General features: G+C 33.8%; 1 protein-coding gene across 1 annotated transcript; it reads left to right on the forward strand.

Moving 5' to 3' along the window:
• Positions 1 to 10,443: 10,443 nt before the first annotated feature.
• On the forward strand, positions 10,444 to 17,596 carry LOC131013160 (WD-40 repeat-containing protein MSI4). Its single transcript, XM_057941201.1, has 15 exons — positions 10,444 to 10,766; positions 12,242 to 12,305; positions 12,577 to 12,663; positions 12,845 to 12,907; positions 13,714 to 13,779; positions 13,909 to 13,983; positions 14,238 to 14,313; positions 15,170 to 15,368; positions 15,582 to 15,663; positions 16,160 to 16,233; positions 16,345 to 16,456; positions 16,562 to 16,636; positions 16,750 to 16,829; positions 16,935 to 17,034; positions 17,212 to 17,596. Exons 1-15 carry the CDS (start codon positions 10,645 to 10,647, stop codon positions 17,317 to 17,319), a joined length of 1,383 nt encoding a protein of 460 aa, XP_057797184.1. The 5' UTR covers positions 10,444 to 10,644; the 3' UTR covers positions 17,320 to 17,596.
• The last annotated feature ends 1,018 nt before the right edge of the window (positions 17,597 to 18,614 follow it).

Below are 18,614 nucleotides of genomic sequence, written 5' to 3' on the forward strand. Positions count from 1 at the left end.
AATAGCTCTAATAACGATAATAACATTAAATGAAGATTAAACCATCTTATAGTTGGAGGCTAATCAAATGAATGATGAGGATTTTGACAAAAACTTTTTATCTAATGATTATTATTATTTATTTAAAATTTTCATCAACATTTCTAGATATTTTTCTTTCAAATTTTCTATTAGTCTTGAAAGAGTTTTTGGAACTTTTAATTACTTTTTACTAATTTGCATTTAACATGTTTTTTTTAGGCATTAATTGACTGTAAATCCACAATGTAATTAGTGAATTTTGGTATTTTTTTAACTATATACAGTTGTAATATAAATACATAAACTTTAGCCCATTTCACAATTTGCCCTGAATAATTTCGTTCAAATTAAAAAATATATGACAAAATTAAAGATGATAGTATAATATATACACATTGTATTAAAATAACTTACACACAAAATCTCCTGTACACCCGGGTGTACGGTACACCCAGAGTATTAGTATCATTTCGATAATATGATAGTGTCATTTCAATATAGTGATAGTGCCATTTCGAGATAATGTTATTTATATAACATGATAGTGCCACTTGTAAAACAAATAATGTTAGTGTTAGTGTCATTTACATCCCGGTGTACATACCACCCGGGTGTACAAGTGACCACCTCAATAACTTATACAAAATTTCTACTGAAATATATACAGTACTAAAATATATACATATGTAGTTTGGCTCCCGTGCGAGAAATATTATTTTTTGATAATAAAATATTATTTTAAAGTATTATGTAGATTTAAAATTTTAATTTTTTATTAATGTTAAAAATTTTATGTTGTACAATATATGAATAGGAACATTTATTGCTCGTTCTTTCAAATAAAAATTATAATTGTTGATGTTGTTAGAGTAGGACGAGTAAGTGTTTAAAATGATGTCTTGTATTGGAACATCAAATGCTTTAAGTAATATATCCTCAAGGAGATGGGTAGATGCATAATCATCATTATCACCACTACTTGTTACATCTCTAATTCCTACATTTACTAATTTTTTTATTTACATTTACTGAACATGCGTGACCATTTTATGACCATTTTATACAAAAATATGTACTATATATTCCATTTTAAAAAATTATATATAATATAACTATTACCTATATCATATTTAAGAGATTAAAAATAACTAATCCAATAAATTATAGAACTATGATTATGTTATAATTAATTTTTTGAAATTATAATTTGATACACAATCATAATGTTTGATTAACTTAAATTTTAAATGTTTTACATATGTTGATTAAATATTTAAGAAATAATAAATAAATATCTTAAAGTACAATTTTAATCATAAATCTTATCAATATAAATATTTTAATAATATTATAATTATTTATTGAACTGACATCAAATGCTTTAAGTAATATATCCTCAAGGAGATGGGTAGATGCATAATCATCATTATCACCACTACTTGTTACATCTCTAATTTCTACATTTACTAAATTTTTTATTTACATTTACTGAACATGCGTGACCATTTTATGATCATTTTATACAAAAATATGTACTATATATTCCATTTTAAAAAATTATATATAATATAACTATTACCTATATCATATTTAAGAGATTAAAAATAACTAATCCAATAAATTATAGAACTATGATTATGTTATAATTAATTTTTTGAAATTATAATTTGATACACAATCATAATGTTTGATTAACTTAAATTTTAAATGTTTTACATATGTTGATTAAATATTTAAGAAATAATAAATAAATATCTTAAAGTACAATTTTAATCATAAATCTTATCAATATAAATATTTTAATAATATTATAATTATTTATTGAACTGTTTGTTTACATTTTATTCATAAATATAAAATATTTAAAAGATAAAAAATGAACTAATACTTTAAATGGGGCAACATGAAAAATTACAATAAAAAATTTCATATAATCTGAAGTAGACGAAATTAAAATTAAATAAAAAAAAGTTTATTTCTAAAAATAGTAAAGTGATTTTGGCGGGAAAACATAACTTACTATTTATATAAGTGGTTGAGCTTTTATATATATATAGATTTAAATGTTTTACATATGTTGATTAAATATTTAAGAAATAATAAATAAATATCTTAAAGTACAATTTTAATCATAAATCTTATCAATATAAATATTTTAATAATATTATAATTATTTATTGAACTGTTTGTTTACATTTTATTCATAAATATAAAATATTTAAAAGATAAAAAATGAACTAATACTTTAAATGGGGCAACATGAAAAATTACAAAAAAAAATTTCATATAATCTGAAGTAGACGAAATTAAAATTAAATAAAAAAAAGTTTATTTCTAAAAATAGTAAAGTGATTTTGGCGGGAAAACATAACTTACTATTTATATAAGTGGTTGAGCTTTTATATATATATAGATATAGATAGATAGATTAGTTTACACGGTAAGAAAATGATTATTTCATTTATAATTTAATTGACTTAATTGGTTTGGATAATAAGTTTCGAATGTTTGTTGTTGTCTTTGGTCAACATGAATATCAGTTATATATTTAAATTTAGTTTAAATTAATCAGAGGCATGCCCTCCTATTACCAAGGCCTAATATATAGTAGCACATTCAACTAACAAAAGCTTTGGGGAAGAGAAAAACTTGTTATTTATTATTTTGATTGTTTATTTTGAATTAGAAAGACAGAGTAATATTGAATAAATTAGCTCAAACTTTTACGAAAAGAATATGCAGTGTCCGATGATGAGCTCATAGATTCAAAATTTTCATGTATCAAATAAATAATACGTATAAAAATTAATGGTAAAATATAAATCCGAAATCGATAGCAACACCAAATCCTACCCCATATTTATTTTTTAAAACGTCTAAGTTGGTCAAACGCTCATTAACGGTGGCTACACAATTATTAATTACATTTTTTAGATAAAAACTAATTAGTGATTATGTAGTAATTATTATACTACTATTCGTATAGTATTAATTAGTTAGTTAATATATTTACTAGGGGGCAATCATGTTACGGCGGCGGTGGTAATAAGAGCGGCGGCGGAGCACGGCACCGACTGGTGGCGCCCACTAAACCGACCATCTTTTTTTCTCACAAAAAGAAAACGCCACACTTTGTCATCGACTAGCTAATGTCGCAGCCTCTCAGTCGCAGGATCCAATGATACCCATTTTTAAAAATAAACACTTAAAGAATTAAAAGAAGTCCAGATTTAAAGTTGTTAACATGTGACAGCAACTCCAGTCGTTAATATTTATTTTATTTAGTATCATGTTTACAAGTACATAATATATTGGATTAATTGTAGTCTTTACCCTATTTAAAAAATAAAAATATACTCATTATAAAATAAATGTATAAAATGTACCCAATTTAGGATTGAAAGGATTAAGATATCCTTAAAACAAGAAAAAAATACCAAACAAATCCACTTTCCCCCAAAATGGCAGCCACTCTCCTCTCTCTCTCTCTCTCTCATTCCAGCGCGACTTTGACGGCTCCACGCACGCCAGCGCCGCCAAAGGCAGATCTCTCTCCCTCTATTTCTCAAGGCTCAGCCGTCCATCTCTCTACAGTCCGGCTGACAGCAACGATTGACCGCCGCCGTCGCCCTTCGCCCTCACAAACACACGCGCCTAGACCAGCTGCCGTCGCCGCCGCTCTTGTCTCAAGCAGCAGCGCCGGCGACCCTTTTTCCCCAACCCAAGATCTGAAATCGCGACATTTCTTCCTCATCACGTCTCTGTCTCACTCTCTCTTCTACTCACTCCGGTCGGTGACAACAGTGGCGTCGAGCCACCACCGACTGCCCTCTCCCCCCTGACTCCCCCTATTTCCAGCGAACTACAACGGAGCGTCGCCTCCTTTCCCAATTTGAACTATTGCTTGACACTCGACAGTTCAGTGCTCGACGCTCAGTTGCTCAACACGCGATGCTCGAGGTGTCGAGCAATAGTTTAATGCTCGACGCTCGACGCCTCCGCCTCGCTCGACAGTTCGGTGCTCGACACTCAGTTGCTCAACACGCGATGCTCGACACTCGATGGTCGACGCTTGATGCTCGAGGTGTCGAGCAATAGTTTAATTTGAACTATTGCTCGACACCTCGATGCTTGACAGTCTATGTTCGACACTCGACACTTGAGTGCTCGACGCTTCAGTGTCGAGCAATGCGCAAATGATACATAAGAGTAAAAATATCCTAAGTGGGTAGATTTTATTGTTTTTTAAAAAAGTGGGTATATTTTATGATCCATCTTATATCCCATTTTGCCTCTAATATATTTATTTATTGTACTTATAAAATTCACAAAAGGTGGTCTCATGTACACCCGGGTGTACCGTACATTCGGGTTGTACCCGACCCGAATCCTAATCCAGTTGAACTATCCTGACCCATTTTTTCTTGAAATTACACTAACACTAACACGATATTGAAATGACACTAACACTATTTTGTTTTACAAATGAACTATTTCGAAAATAACACTAATACTATTTTATTTTACAAATGACACTAACACTATATTAAAATGACATCAACACTACATGTAAATGACACTAACACTATATCGAAATGACACTAACACTTAATATTCAGGTAGAATAGTCCAATTAGATTAGATTCGTGTCAAGTACGACTCGAATATACCGTACACCCGGGTCTCGAGGAGATTTTGTGAATCCACAATCTCTACTTGCGGTATTCGCTTGATAATTGCGAACAATACAAAAGTAATAATCACATTTGAAATACACGTACATAATTCATTGAATCAAGTTAAATGAAAAATAGGCCGAACATACTATAATCTAACCCAATAAAATTATTTATTTTCAAATACTCCAATACATCAATATTTACAAAAACATACTAATCTAACCCAATAAAATTATTTATTTTCAAATACTCCAATACATCAATATTTACAAAAACATATGAAGTGAATTGACTTTGTTTCAAATCTAACCTTAGCCAACAACTTGGCACACCCATTTTAGATTTTACAAAAATTCAATTCATTGGGTATATTTTGGTAATTAGCTATTAATTGAGTTAGATTTTAAAAAAAAAAAGAAGAAGAAGAAACTAGCTAGATTAGATTAGTGCATTTACTATTTTAATTACAACTAATTAATATTGACTATATTAAATTGAAAATTATAATAATATTTTAAATTTTCATTTTTTAATTAATGATAATTACATATAATAATTTCATAATTGCAACTTACAACTTTTTTTAGTTTCAATTTCTTATTAATAATTTTTAATGAAGTGTGATATTTTATATAAAAAACTAATTAATATTGACTAATATTTTATATTTAAACTTGACTTCTTAGTATTTAATTAATAATCAGCCATGGTAATTTCACAACTCGAATTTACTATTTGTTAGTTTTAATTACATTAATAAATTTCAACTAGGATCAATAATTTTATAATAAAATTGATAAGGAGTAGAATAAGTGGGTAATTGAGATCGTTACACGTGTACGCGAGTGAAGCAAGCATCGGATTGAGCGCGTGGAAGAACGTCTCTAGAAGAATCAACCAACAGCTCTGTATAAAGTGGAGTACACGGAGGATATAAGCAGCTTTGTCCAAACATCGTGGAGGTAGGCCAGAAGTGATAAGAGGCGGGGTCATCTTAAAGCGTCCTTAGGGCTGAAGACTGGAGGTAGGTATGAGTCGACAAAGAGTTTCAGAAGTGTCATATTTCCTCCCCATGTTAAGGCCCGACAGAGATCGAAGGAGAATTCTGCTCAGATAGGAAGCAATGTGCTAATGTCATCAAGATCTAAAAGCTAACAAATCCAGACGCGCCGGTTTCAGCTCTGTCATCATGTTACACGCACATCGCGTGACCTGGGGAGGAAATTACTATTTTATCCTTAAGCCCATCCTATAAATAGATCTCTCTAGTCATTTGCAATGTACGTACTCTGCAATACAATATACCATCACCCTTTTTTGTGTACTCCATAATCTTTTTTCGTCTTCTAGCTTCCACACTTGTGCAGGTAATTCACTGATTTAGAATAAAATCTCACGTTATAATTCAACAAAAATTATAAGTGTATATATATGTGTGTGTGTGTGTGTGTGTATAGGGTTAGGTAATAGCGAGATCGCTATTTTTCGTGAGAAGTGAAACTAATGAATAAGTTAGCTAGTATATAATGTTAAATAAGATAGTATATAATGTTGAATAACGATATTTAAAAAATTAGTAAAAAAATTCGCTCCCTCCAATACTCGAATCCTCCAAATTGATTTTTTCGCCCTTCAGGTAAATATCAGTTATGTGAATGTTGCACATAAAATATATCATAGAGTATTTTCTCTCATACTTTATGTTGTTTACATTTTCAAATAAATTCACCTTTTTTTTTCAAACCTAACGTAGGTAAAAAATTTAGTACCCCAATTATTGACTCAAACTAGATTTTAGAAGAAAATTAATTTATTAAGTGTGTTTTTGTAAATAGAGATTTGTTGAGTTAGATTATAAAATAAGTATATTATTATTAAGTTTAATTAGTGTGTTTGGTCTTAAAAATATAAAGTTTGAGTTTGACTGATAACTTTTGAGGTTGATCCGTATAATAAAGAAAATTAATAGTCTTAAAAAAAATTGTCTTTTCGAAAATTGATAGTCTTTGAAATCAATATAAACTTAAATTATATAAACATATTCAACAATTTGCACACTCTTAAGGTGTAAAATTAACACTCTTTTTAGTGTTATAGGCTTTGTCACCCACCCCTTATGTATAGACTAAACCATCTCCCTTTTTGTGATTGGTCTTCTCACTTTTGAGTCTTTTTGTGATACTTTGGTAACAAAATTCCTAAAGATGATTGACGAGTTTTTTGGAAATTAATGGTTGCAATTCATTTAAGTAATACGCAGATAATCATACATTATATTATATGGGGTAGTAGAACAGGGGTGTATTGGATTGAGATTCTGTAAGATTTTAAAGGACTTTAAAAAGTCCATAAATTTTAAAGGACTTTCGAAATTCATAGACTCCACGTAAAGTCGCGTGGAGTTTAGAGAAATCCATCGAAATCTCAAGTCTGAAGCTCAGATTTCGTCATTTGTATTTTTTTTTGACAAATCCATCAAAATCCATGGATTGTTAAAATCCATGAAATGTTGAATACCACCTAATTTTAAAAGACTTTAAAAAGTCTGGTTTAAATACCTCTGAATTTTAAAAAACTTTAAAAAATCTGAATTGAATACCTCTGGATTTTAAAGGACTTTTAAAAGTCTGGATTGAATACACTCAGACTTTCAAAATCCTACAGAATCTCAATCCAATACTTTAAAAAGTCTTGGACTCTTAACATTTGATGAATAATTTTGGAAAGAGGCAAAATGGGATATACCATTTTTGAAAGATAAAACATAAAAAATACCCATTATTTACAAAACAACAAATTATGCCCACTTAAAATATTTTTACCCTTATGTGTCATTCGCGCATTGCTCGACACTGAAGCGTCGAGCACTCAAGTGTCGAGTGTCGAGCATCGAAGTGTCGGGCAATAGTTTGCTCGACACCTTGAGCATTGAGCGTCGAACATCGCGTGTCGAGCACTGAACTGTCGAGCGAGGCGGAGGTGTCGAGCATCCAACACTGAAATGTCGAGCATCGAGCATCCAGCACTGAAGATGTCGAGCGTCGAGCAATAGTTGTCGAGCAATTGAGCGTCGAGCACTGAACCGTCGAGCATTGGATTGTTGAGCACTGAACCAACGAGGCGGAGGAGCGGCGCAACAGAGGAGCGTTGTTGCAGCAGATCTAGAGAAAGAGCGCCGCGACGAGGCGAGGCGCGGAGGAGGAGGCGCCGCAGTCGCCAACATGGCGCAATTTGATTTTGCTCAAATTTTGCAGATGTCTTTTACTCGATTTTGCAGGTGGATTGGGTGTCTCTATCACTGACGCCGTCGACGAAGGAGGAGGCGCCACAGCGTGGCGAGGCACGGCGACGCAGAGGCACGCCGTGGCGAGGCATCGCGGCGGAGACAAATCTGGGAGAAGGGGGGAAGCGGTGGAGAGAGAGAGAGAGAAGAGGGTGGTGCGGCTGGGCAGAAGAGAGGCTGGGCGGTTGAGGTGGGAGGCAGGGGCGGGAGGCCACGGCGGAGGCGTCGGAGGCGCGGTGGAGCGAGATAGAAAGAGAAATAGAAGAGGCTAGGGCTGTGTCTGCGATTTGGGGGGAAGGGGACTTGTTTGAGATTTTTCTTCTTCTTAAGGGCATCTTAATCATTTCAACCTCAAAATGGGTACTTTTTATACATTTCTTTTATAGTGGGTATATTTTTGTTTTTGTCTTTCAAATAAGGTAAAGACTACAATTAACCCGTTTGGAAATGACTAAAGTCTAGCATTGAAAGATAATTTTGTCCCTAAGGAGACACCAAGCGGTGCGAACTTCTGTCTACAAACAGTGAGATCTAGAGTTCAAAATCCACTGCTCCTCCCCCCAGTAAAAAAAATGATTAAAAAGTATTGTATCTCATTTTTTGCCACCCATAAATGCACATACTACACGTGTTTGATAAAATGACTCGCTTAAACGCAACAACATCGTCAGCAAATGGTTGAGCAAGATCATGCAGCAATCATACCAGTGGTAAATTTAGCAATGACATCTTTTTTTGGTAAGTCTAGAGGGTGTTTGGCTAAGCTTATTTTAAAGAGCTTATAAGCTCTTGGAGCTTATAAGATGTTTCAAGAGCTTATAAAATATAATTTTTAAGAGCTTATAAGTTGTCAAATTGTTTGGATAATTGAGCTTATAAGCTAGAGAGAGAATTTTTTGTTAGAGAAAGAAAATTGAAGAAAAATGAACTTGAATGATATATAATGAAAATAATAAATTATAGTTGAAAAATATTTGTAAAATGATTGTTGCATATGAGATTATAAAAAAATAAGTTGGGGTAGATGAACTTATTTTTTGAAGAGCTTATAAGCTCTTGGAACTTATTTTTGGAGCTTATAAGCTATTTGAGAACTTATTTTGGCAAACACTTTGGAGGAGCTTATTTATAAACTGTTTTGAGAAGTTTATAAGCTCAGCCAAACACCCTCTAAATTTTAGCACAGGAGTACATAGCAATGTGATGATGGTACGTAATTTTCGTCTCCATCTTTGTTTTCCACCTCATGTTTCACTATGCATGTCCTATATATATAACCAGTGGCTGAGTTTAGAATTTTCATTAGAGGGCTCGAGCCATTTTTTTTGTCAATCCATATAATTATATAAGTTATAAAAATTAATAATATTTTGATACAATTAAATAGATCTAGTATACTAAACATAACTTAAGAATAAATATTTAATGAATTAGTTGTTTTTTATTGAGAAACCAATGACAATTGATTTCGATGTATACTCATCAATTGAAAATATTGTAAAATCTTTTCGCATTTATTGTTGAAAAATATCTTATTAATGTATATGATTAAACAAGTTATGTTTTGTTCTCTTTTTCTTCTCTTAATTGAATCTTAAAAATAAAAAAAATAAAAAAATTGAAATTTTGGGTGGGCTGAACCTCTATGGGGCTCTGCCACTGTATATAACACACAATATTATTGACTTATTGTATTAGATGACATCATAAATATACACATGTAGTGGCTGATCTAAGGAACTAAAGCCCTCCCAAATTTTGAGTTTATTTAAAAAATTATTTAATCTCGTCTGCCCCCAAATAATTTCTTAAGATGAAGAAACATAAATTTTAAGACGAAGTTGTTGAGTATACTTAAAATGATGAAAAAAATTTACAATTTGTATTGGAGTGGTGAAAAGGTAAAATAAGGGTAAATTGAACACTATTAATGGTGGTATAGTAAAAAAATACTACTAAAAATGGAAGTTCTTTTGGGAACGAATTGAAAAGGAAAGTTGGTAAGTTATTTGGAGGACGAAGAGAGTACTGACATTTGCACTCCTGCAAATTGCAATGCACGATAAATATTTTTATATTTCTATATTTATATTAAATTAATACCAACTTAATTATCATATTTATAAATATAATAACAAAATTAATTTTAATTAAATATATTTGAACTAAATTTAAAAAATAAAGAAGAATTTACAATAATAAAATTTAATTAAACGATTTAAGTATCGCATTGAAAATCAAAATTTATGAAAAAATTGTACAATTGTGAATAACTATTCTTGTAAACTAATAAAATACTTTTGAATAATCAAAATATATAGTTTCGTATTTTTAAACTAACTCGCGAATAAATTGACGAGGTAACAAATGGAGCAATCGTGCAAATTTGGTCATCCTGCCATTTGGCCGGGATAAGATAAAATGTTGAATAATTTGCAAAATAAGTCGGTTAATTAAATATTTCAGCAACTAATTAAAAAACTAGCTTCTCAAATTAAATTAAGCGATCCCATTTCTGTTTTCGAACACGAGTCAATTTAGCTCAACTGACAACTCCCCCCCACACCTCTGCATTATAAAACCCCAAAAACCCCCCAAACCCAACTTACAGTGAGGCATACACTGTGAGGGAGCAGCAGCATCAGCTGTTAGAGAGAGAGAATGAAGGAGAGAGCCGCGGAGCGTACGGTTGAGGAGCGCTACACGCAGTGGAAGTCGCTCGTACCAGTTCTCTACGACTGGCTGGCAAATCACAATCTCGTTTGGCCGTCCCTCTCTTGCCGGTAAAATTTATTCTTACTTTTCCCCCCTTTTTGATGTTCCTAGGGTTTTAATTTTGTTGCCTTCTTTTATTGTTCTGCTTATGTAGATTGATTGTTGGTTGTTTTTGCGGTCACGAATGATTCTGTTTTGAATTTTTGGGCGCTTCTTTTTGTTTTTGTTGAATGCTGTGGAAATGTGCGTGGGAGGTTGGATTTTCGAATGCATGTTGAGGATTGTGTTGTTTGATGGCGAATAACTCGTGGTGTGTTATTTTGTGGCTATGATTTCACATTTTTTTGCCGAATTTTGGGGATTTTGGTAGAGTTTACCGTACATTATGAAAATAATGTGACTGTCCCTAGGAGAAATCGAGAAATTGAATTTTGGAAGGCTGGAATGAGTTCCTTTCCAGGGAGATACAAACCCTCTAAAACTTTTGGTTGCTTAATTAATTGCAGTCTCTTCTCCATTATTGGCTTATCCGAAGGATTGTGCAGGTTGATGATATAAGTATGAATTATGAGTGTGCTCCCTAGAACTTTCATGTTATATCAACTATTCGGCAAATAATAACTTAAAACATTGATTATCAGATTACCACTTGATAAATTAAAGCTATGAATGTCACACTGACTGAATCATTTTTGGGGATTTTTCCTGGAAATAGCAGAAAATGTGGAAAACTTTTAATCATTAATGCGTGACGATATGCTACCTGTAATAGCTGATTATGTAATGATACACTTGTAGTGTCTGTAACTACGCGACAATAAGACTTGTTGAAACTGTAGAGAGCTTTTCATTCATTTATGTGTGATGAGCTGGTATGCTACATGTAGTGTAGTGGCTTATTATTTGTTAATACAACTATAATGTCCGTTAACGACATGACAACAAGACTTGTTGAAAATGTGGAGAGCTCTTAATTCATTTCTTCGTGATGAGCTGGTATGCTACTTGTATTAGCTGAATATATAATAGTACAATTATATTGCCCGTTAACTACACGACAATACGACTTGTTAAAAATGATCGCATGTTGATGAAATGAGCCTGGATTATGAGTGTTCTCCCTAGAACTTTCATGTTAACTCAAATATTCTTCAAATAATAACTCACAAATTCACAATATTTTTATTTAGACTAGTGCTACAAAGTCGAGCTATTAATCTTACGGTAAATCTTTTTGTGGGGATTCTTTCTGGAAATTGTAGAAAATGGATGAGAGCTTTTAATTGATTAATGTGTGATGAGCTGGTTTTTAGTTGATACGTTTATGTTGTTTTTTACTACATCGCAGTAAGACTTATTTTGTATACCTACATGCTTATATCTTTTCTGGACTTTCTTGATTTGAGAGCCTTTATTTGTAAGTGATGAAGAGTAAGCAGAGAGTTCATTTGTTGTGAAAGTGCTCCCACTTTTGGTTGCTGACAAACAGCAAAGATGTCAAAAGTAGAAAATTCATAATTTATATTGCCATTTACCCTCGCAGTTGGGGACCTCAAATAGAGCAAGCAACATACAAGAATCGTCAAAGGCTATACCTTTCCGAACAGGTAATGTTCACATAATTTTCAGTATCACATTCTTATTTTTATTCTGTAGCTTAAATTTTTTTGAAGTCTATAATGTGAGAATTATTGTTCTTTCGTCATTTTTAAAGGAGGGCCTGTATCATGTATTTTGAAGAATCAAGTTCGAATTTAGTTGTAGAGAGTAAAGGACCAAACATAAACTTGTATTAGATCATGCTTTCCATCAATTATCAAATCTTGTTAATCTCTAATTTGATCCTTTTCCTCTCCCCCTGCTTCTTCCATCATGTAGACAGATGGGAGCGTTCCAAATACACTTGTCATAGCAAATGTTGAAGTTGTAAAAGCTAGGGTTGCAGCAGCAGAGCACATAGCACAGGTGATGAATTTGTTCAAGAGTTGGATGCTTGAAAATTTAACACTTTACATATATAGCCTGTATCAATTTTCAATTGCTCTTGCAATTATATACAATCAACTTCCGAGATTTCCAGCTTAATTGATGCTTGTGACTGATTCTCACTGAGTTCCTTCGTTTTATGATACTTGCAATGTTTCAGTTCAATGAAGAATCACGATCACCTTTTGTGAAGAAGAGCAAGACCATCATTCATCCTGGCGAGGTATCTTACGTACTGTTGTCTAAGATCTAAGTGTTATACAGCAAATTTTCCTAGAGTCACTGCTTGTTTTTGGCTTATGGGCTGGATCTACATGCTCCATATTTTGTAATTTTGATCTGAATGAGGATACATCAATTTCTGTAGGCTGAGAATCATACTGCTGAAGATATTTGATAAATGGTAAAATGGTACTCCTCTGTAATAGTTTGAAATTTTATAAGAGTTAGTAATTTAACAGTCTACTAGGGCCAAATGAAGTTTGTGTTTGAATAATCTCAATACCACCCGTTTTCAAAAAAGTTCTGTGTGCAAGTCTTTAGTACAAAAAGTAACCTGCCTGCACCTGAGGGGTGTGCTAGTTATACTAAATAAATTTTAAATTGTTAATCCTCTGAAATAGGTCATTTATAACTGAATATGGGTTATTAAAGGTTATTAAATTATGTCTGGTAAGAAAATGGTGGATGGTGTCATCTATATTAGATGTTTCAATGCTAAATGTGCTGCTCGTCTTAAATATGTAAAAAGGTGGAATGCGTTAATGTGGTGAGGACCTATTACCTGCACAACAAGCAGCTATTTGTGTTCAACTGGATTTCCTTTCCCTAAAACCTTCCCCCTACCCCCCACCCTCCCAAAAATTCATGGTTTGTTTGTGATTTGGTTTCATAATTTCTGTATGATATGTGCCGATCAAAATATAGTGGATATTAAACCTTGATTCAAATGTAAAAGAAACCATAAAAGCTCAAACATAAAAAATGTCCAATAAATTATATGATAAAATTTGATATTTTCTTTTGCAGGTGAACCGAATCAGGGAACTGCCACAGAACAGCAACATTGTGGCAACTCACACCGACAGTCCCGATGTAAGCTTTAGTTTTATGCACGGTTTCCATTTCTGCCAATTTTCTTTAATATTATGTTGCATTTCTTCTGTTTGCTTGACATTTAAATTCATAGAACAATTTTATGAAGTAATCTGGAATTGGGATTAGGTTCTCATTTGGGATGTGGAAAGTCAGCCTAATCGTCAACCTGTTTTAGGTGCCACGCCATCACGCCCTGATTTGGTATGTCCTCAAAACTTGGATATAGTCAATTTACTTGATATTTGTATATAATCTGCCCTATGAGTGCAGATCTATCTTGTACCATACTGTTGATAATGGTTAGATGTGTAGGTTTGCTTGGAATTTTGAAGCTGTCTATTGTTTTCTTCATGTAGTGACCTGGTAGTTTTAGACTTTTAATTGATACATTATTTTTTTGTTCAGTTATGATTCTTAAAATGTGGTGTTTTATAACTTGTTTCACATTCTTGCAGATACTGACTGGACATCAAGATAATGCTGAATTTGCACTAGCCATGTGTCCTACAGAACCATTTGTGCTCTCTGGAGGTCAAAACTCTGTGCCTCTGTGTGTTTGTGTGTGTCTACGTCATCTTACTAAATCACTCTTTAATACTTGAAAAAAATATCTGCAAATACTTGCTTTTGGTTGATTTGCACTCCATAGGCAATACTAACCATATGTAAAACTCCCTCCGTCCCCCAAATAACGTCCTAGGAGGAAGTGGCACGGGTTTTAAGACGAAATTGTTAAGTGTATTGAAAGTGGTGAAAACAATATTATAATTAGTACTGGAAGTGGTGAAAAGGTGTTATAATTAGTATTGGGAGTGGTGAAAAAGTGAAAAGTATGATTAAATGTGGTATTATTAGTGGTGGGGTAGTGTCCTAAAATGGAAAAGGAAGTTATTTGAGGGACGGCCCAAAAATGAAAGTTAGGTAGTTATTTGGGGGACGGAGGGAGTATGACAAATAGGATAGGTTTTTGGATAGAATCTAGCTAATTAACACAATGGGGTTTCACTTGAATCAAAATTGGGGCTTACTATTACTAAGATCATTTAGACTCAACTGGTTCTGCATACTAAAAATCTTTGGCTATCAACATTGATTAACTTTGGTAATTTGTACACCTTCAACTTATACTGATAGTTGATGCTTTTTGCAAAGTAGTAGTGGGATTGTGTTGCTTTGTACTGGGGCCAATACGAAAATTTTGATCACTTCTGGCAAGTTGACAACCATATTATCTTCATAACATCTGGTGAATAGTATTAGTTGGTAGTCATCTTAGCAAAAATAATTTGAGTGCCTCTTTCTTTTGCTTATTTTTCCATCTGATTTACTTCACTTGTGCAAACGTTTCCTAGTTCATCATGTTATTAAAGTGCAACACTTGTGACAGGCAAGGACAAGTCAGTGGTGTTGTGGAGCATCCACGACCATATATCGTCTTTGGCTGCAGATCAGGGAGCTCATAAGTCTCCAGGTTCTAAGAGTAATTTATCCAATGGTAAAGCTGGTGATGGAACAACTGTTGAAGCACGGGGGATATTCCAGGGGCATGAGGACACTGTCGAAGATGTCCAGTTTAACCCATCAAGGTAGTGATGCACTCTATGAAATGTCAAAACCTGTTATCAACATAGATGGGGAACTAGTAATATATAAAGTCATGACTCATGGGATTTAAACCAAATCTTTGAAGCTCCATGATGAAATCTTGTTACATTTTTTGCTAAAAGTTCCACTCATTTCTGAAGCATCTGTGGTTAAAACTTTTCTACAGCAATTAATTTTGTCAACTCTTGATACAGCGCACAGGAGTTCTGCAGTGTAGGTGATGATTCTTGCCTGATTCTGTGGGATGCAAGAACTGGCACTTCTCCTGTCGTTAAGGTAATTTTGTACCTTGGGTTGTCATCAATTTCAAGAAATCAATTTGCATGCTGAAATGCTTATGCATGTGATGGTGGAGCTGAAGCATCCATTGAAATTCCCTTTCTTGTTTTGTTTCTTTTTTTCTTTGTTATCTGCATGAACCAGAAATATGTAAACTATCATATCAGTTAACTATGCATAAAGTTGAAGTAATAGTCATAAATAATATGGAGTAGTATTGAATATTGAACTAAAATCTGATATTTGTTCATTCATACATTTATAATGTGTTTTATTCTATTGATGATGCTTTACTTCAAGTTATTTGGTCCATATGCTCCGATGTTTATGCACTTATTGTCACGTTATATTTGTTTCTTTCTCAATGTTTGAACATCCAACATTTTGCATATAGACACTTTGCACAGCTGTGCTGTTACATTCAATACCTAAGCCTTCTATTTTGTCTTTTAAGGCATCAGCTGATGTGTCTTGGTTGTCTTTTCACCGACAGGTTGAAAAGGCTCACAATGCTGACCTTCATTGTGTTGATTGGAATCCCAATGACGTGAATCTGATTTTGACAGGGTACTAATTTACTTTCAGTCCAATAAAAGTTTCTTTTTTCTTGTTCTTTTTTTTTTGTTCCTTAGAAGTAATGTACATGACTTATAACCAATGAATCTTCCATCTTTTCAGATCTGCTGATAATACTGTTCGCATGTATGATCGTCGAAATCTTACTTCCGAGGGAGTGGGAGCCCCTGTTCATATTTTTGAAGGCCATTCTGCTGCTGTTCTCTGTGTCCAGGTATTGAAGCCTGATTGCAGAGTCACCATTTGGGTTTTTGTTTGTATTTCTTATTCTTTTTATTTTTAGGCTTTTTTACATTACTGATGGTGTATTACTTTTTAGTGGTCTCCGGCAAAAGCATCTGTGTTCGGCAGCGCTGCAGAGGATGGTATCTTAAATATATGGGATCATGCAAAGGTGAGATCTTGACTTATTTCTATTTATTTACTTTACTCTCTATGCATAATGAAACTTCTCTGCATTACTGGGAATTCAATCTTTTAAATTCTGACAAATTAGCTGTGACACAGATTGGAAAGGCAGGGGATCATGCTGGAGCGGGAGATTCAAATTACCCCCCTGGCTTATTTTTTAAACATGCTGGCCACAGGTTCGTGTATTATTGCCAATCCTTTACATTGGCGTTTGCAGAAAAATGTCATTGCTATCTTCGCCCTCAACTTTCAAAATGGTATTTACTCCAAATATATGACAGGGACAAGGTGGTCGATTTTCACTGGAATGCAGCAGATCCCTGGACTATTGTTAGCGTGTCTGAGGATGGTGAAAAGACCGGTGGCGGAGGTACACTGCAGGTAACACAATGTTTTCTTGTTTCTGATCATCAATCCACGCGTGCAAAGCTTCTTGATGTACTGTACTCTAGTTAGAATAGCTTCGTAATTCAGCACTGTGTGCGTGTTTTTACACGACAAGAATCATACTAATGGCTATCTTCCCTTCATCTAATCATCTGCTTGCTTCTGCTTTAGATTTGGCGAATGATCGACCTAATTTATCGGCCAGAAGAAGAGGTGATAGCTGAGCTGGATAAGTTCAAGTCTCATCTTTTGACGTGCTCCACTTCATCCAATTCTTGATCTCACGTGAGCCAAGCTTCGAATTAGTTTTGCAATGAACCTTGAACGCGTGAAAAATGGTTTTATCGAGGTTTTACTGTGCGAAAATTGGATGGTTCTTTGTCGATGTGTCTAATATTATATTCTTCCCGTGTGAGTGTGCTCTTTATTTCTTTGGCATTATAGTTTTGAGCATGCTTGAGTGACTGCTTCGATCTTGATAGTCTATCGTTTTTGGTAGTCCATCTTTTATTATAAGATCACCCATATGCACTTTGGGTATGGCATTACGATTTAATTGTTCTTTTTTTTTGTTATTGTTAAATCTACTAGCTTTTTTTTTTCAATATTTATTAGTTTGAGGTGGTCCCATAGTGGGGTTGATGAATTAATAAATCTCAATTAGAATCATTAAATCCTAATTAGACATTCATAAACTCTAATAAATTCTCTCTGACAAAAGTTTTTACGTATTATTTTGATAGGAAAATGAGTTTATCATAAATGGTGGAAATTACAAATATATATATTTAAGGGGGTAATGCCACTAAATACATAACTATTTTCATTTTTTCATTTTCGTGTTTTGCATCAATTTCAAAAAATCTTCCACATAATACCCCAACTAAGCCTTGAAGCGGTTTTTGCATTCTATGAAAATTTTTGGTAAGATTGAAGCCGACTTGGCAGTTGAAAATGTCTACATGTACTTTTGATAGTCAAAACGTCGTCGTTTTGGTTTACATTTCTTTTCAATAATTAAGCACGAAATGACGTTGTTTTGTTGAAATTCAATTTAGGCCACCAATTGAGAGGGGCACGACGTAGTTCTGCCGTTGCTGTTTATTCAAGGGCATTAGGCGGCTTCTCGCCTGAGTTCATAGAGGAGAAAATGGGACTGCTCGAGATACGACCGGCGGTGGCCGGGGTTGACCAGTGGAAAGCCAGAACGGAGGGGTGGCTAGGGTCAGGCAGCGGCGGCGGCTCTATAGCTATACGATCGTTGGTAATTGAAGGATGATGAATGGAATTTTGGAATCTAGGGTTTTCTTTTGGCGCTGGAAGAGAGATGGAGGTGAGGGGGATGATCTCGCCGGGTTGTTAGAGGGAGTCAATAGCTGCTCATTTCTGTCGCCGCCGCTACTGGAGGAGGTGCTCTGGTTGAGATTCCTCCACCGACGACAATTTCCATTGACGACAATGATCTTCCTCTTTGAAATTTGTTTTGGCATTTGAACCAGTGTTGTTGTTTGTGTACGTTGGGTCTGGTGAGCGACAACTGATCGAGGGCTTCATGTCTCATCGGTATTTAGAGA

This window comes from Salvia miltiorrhiza, chromosome 2 (assembly GCF_028751815.1).
Source record: "Salvia miltiorrhiza cultivar Shanhuang (shh) chromosome 2, IMPLAD_Smil_shh, whole genome shotgun sequence".
Classification (NCBI taxonomy): Eukaryota; Viridiplantae; Streptophyta; class Magnoliopsida; order Lamiales; family Lamiaceae; genus Salvia; species Salvia miltiorrhiza.

Coding starts and splice junctions, on each gene's coding strand:
- LOC131013160 (XM_057941201.1), top strand. CDS start 10,645: ATGAAGGAGAGAGCCGCGGAGCGTACGGTTGAGGAGCGCTACACGCAG. Junction 13,780..13,908: donor CTCACACCGACAGTCCCGAT/GTAAGCTTTAGT, acceptor AATTGGGATTAG/GTTCTCATTTGGGATGTGGA. Junction 13,984..14,237: donor CGCCATCACGCCCTGATTTG/GTATGTCCTCAA, acceptor ACATTCTTGCAG/ATACTGACTGGACATCAAGA.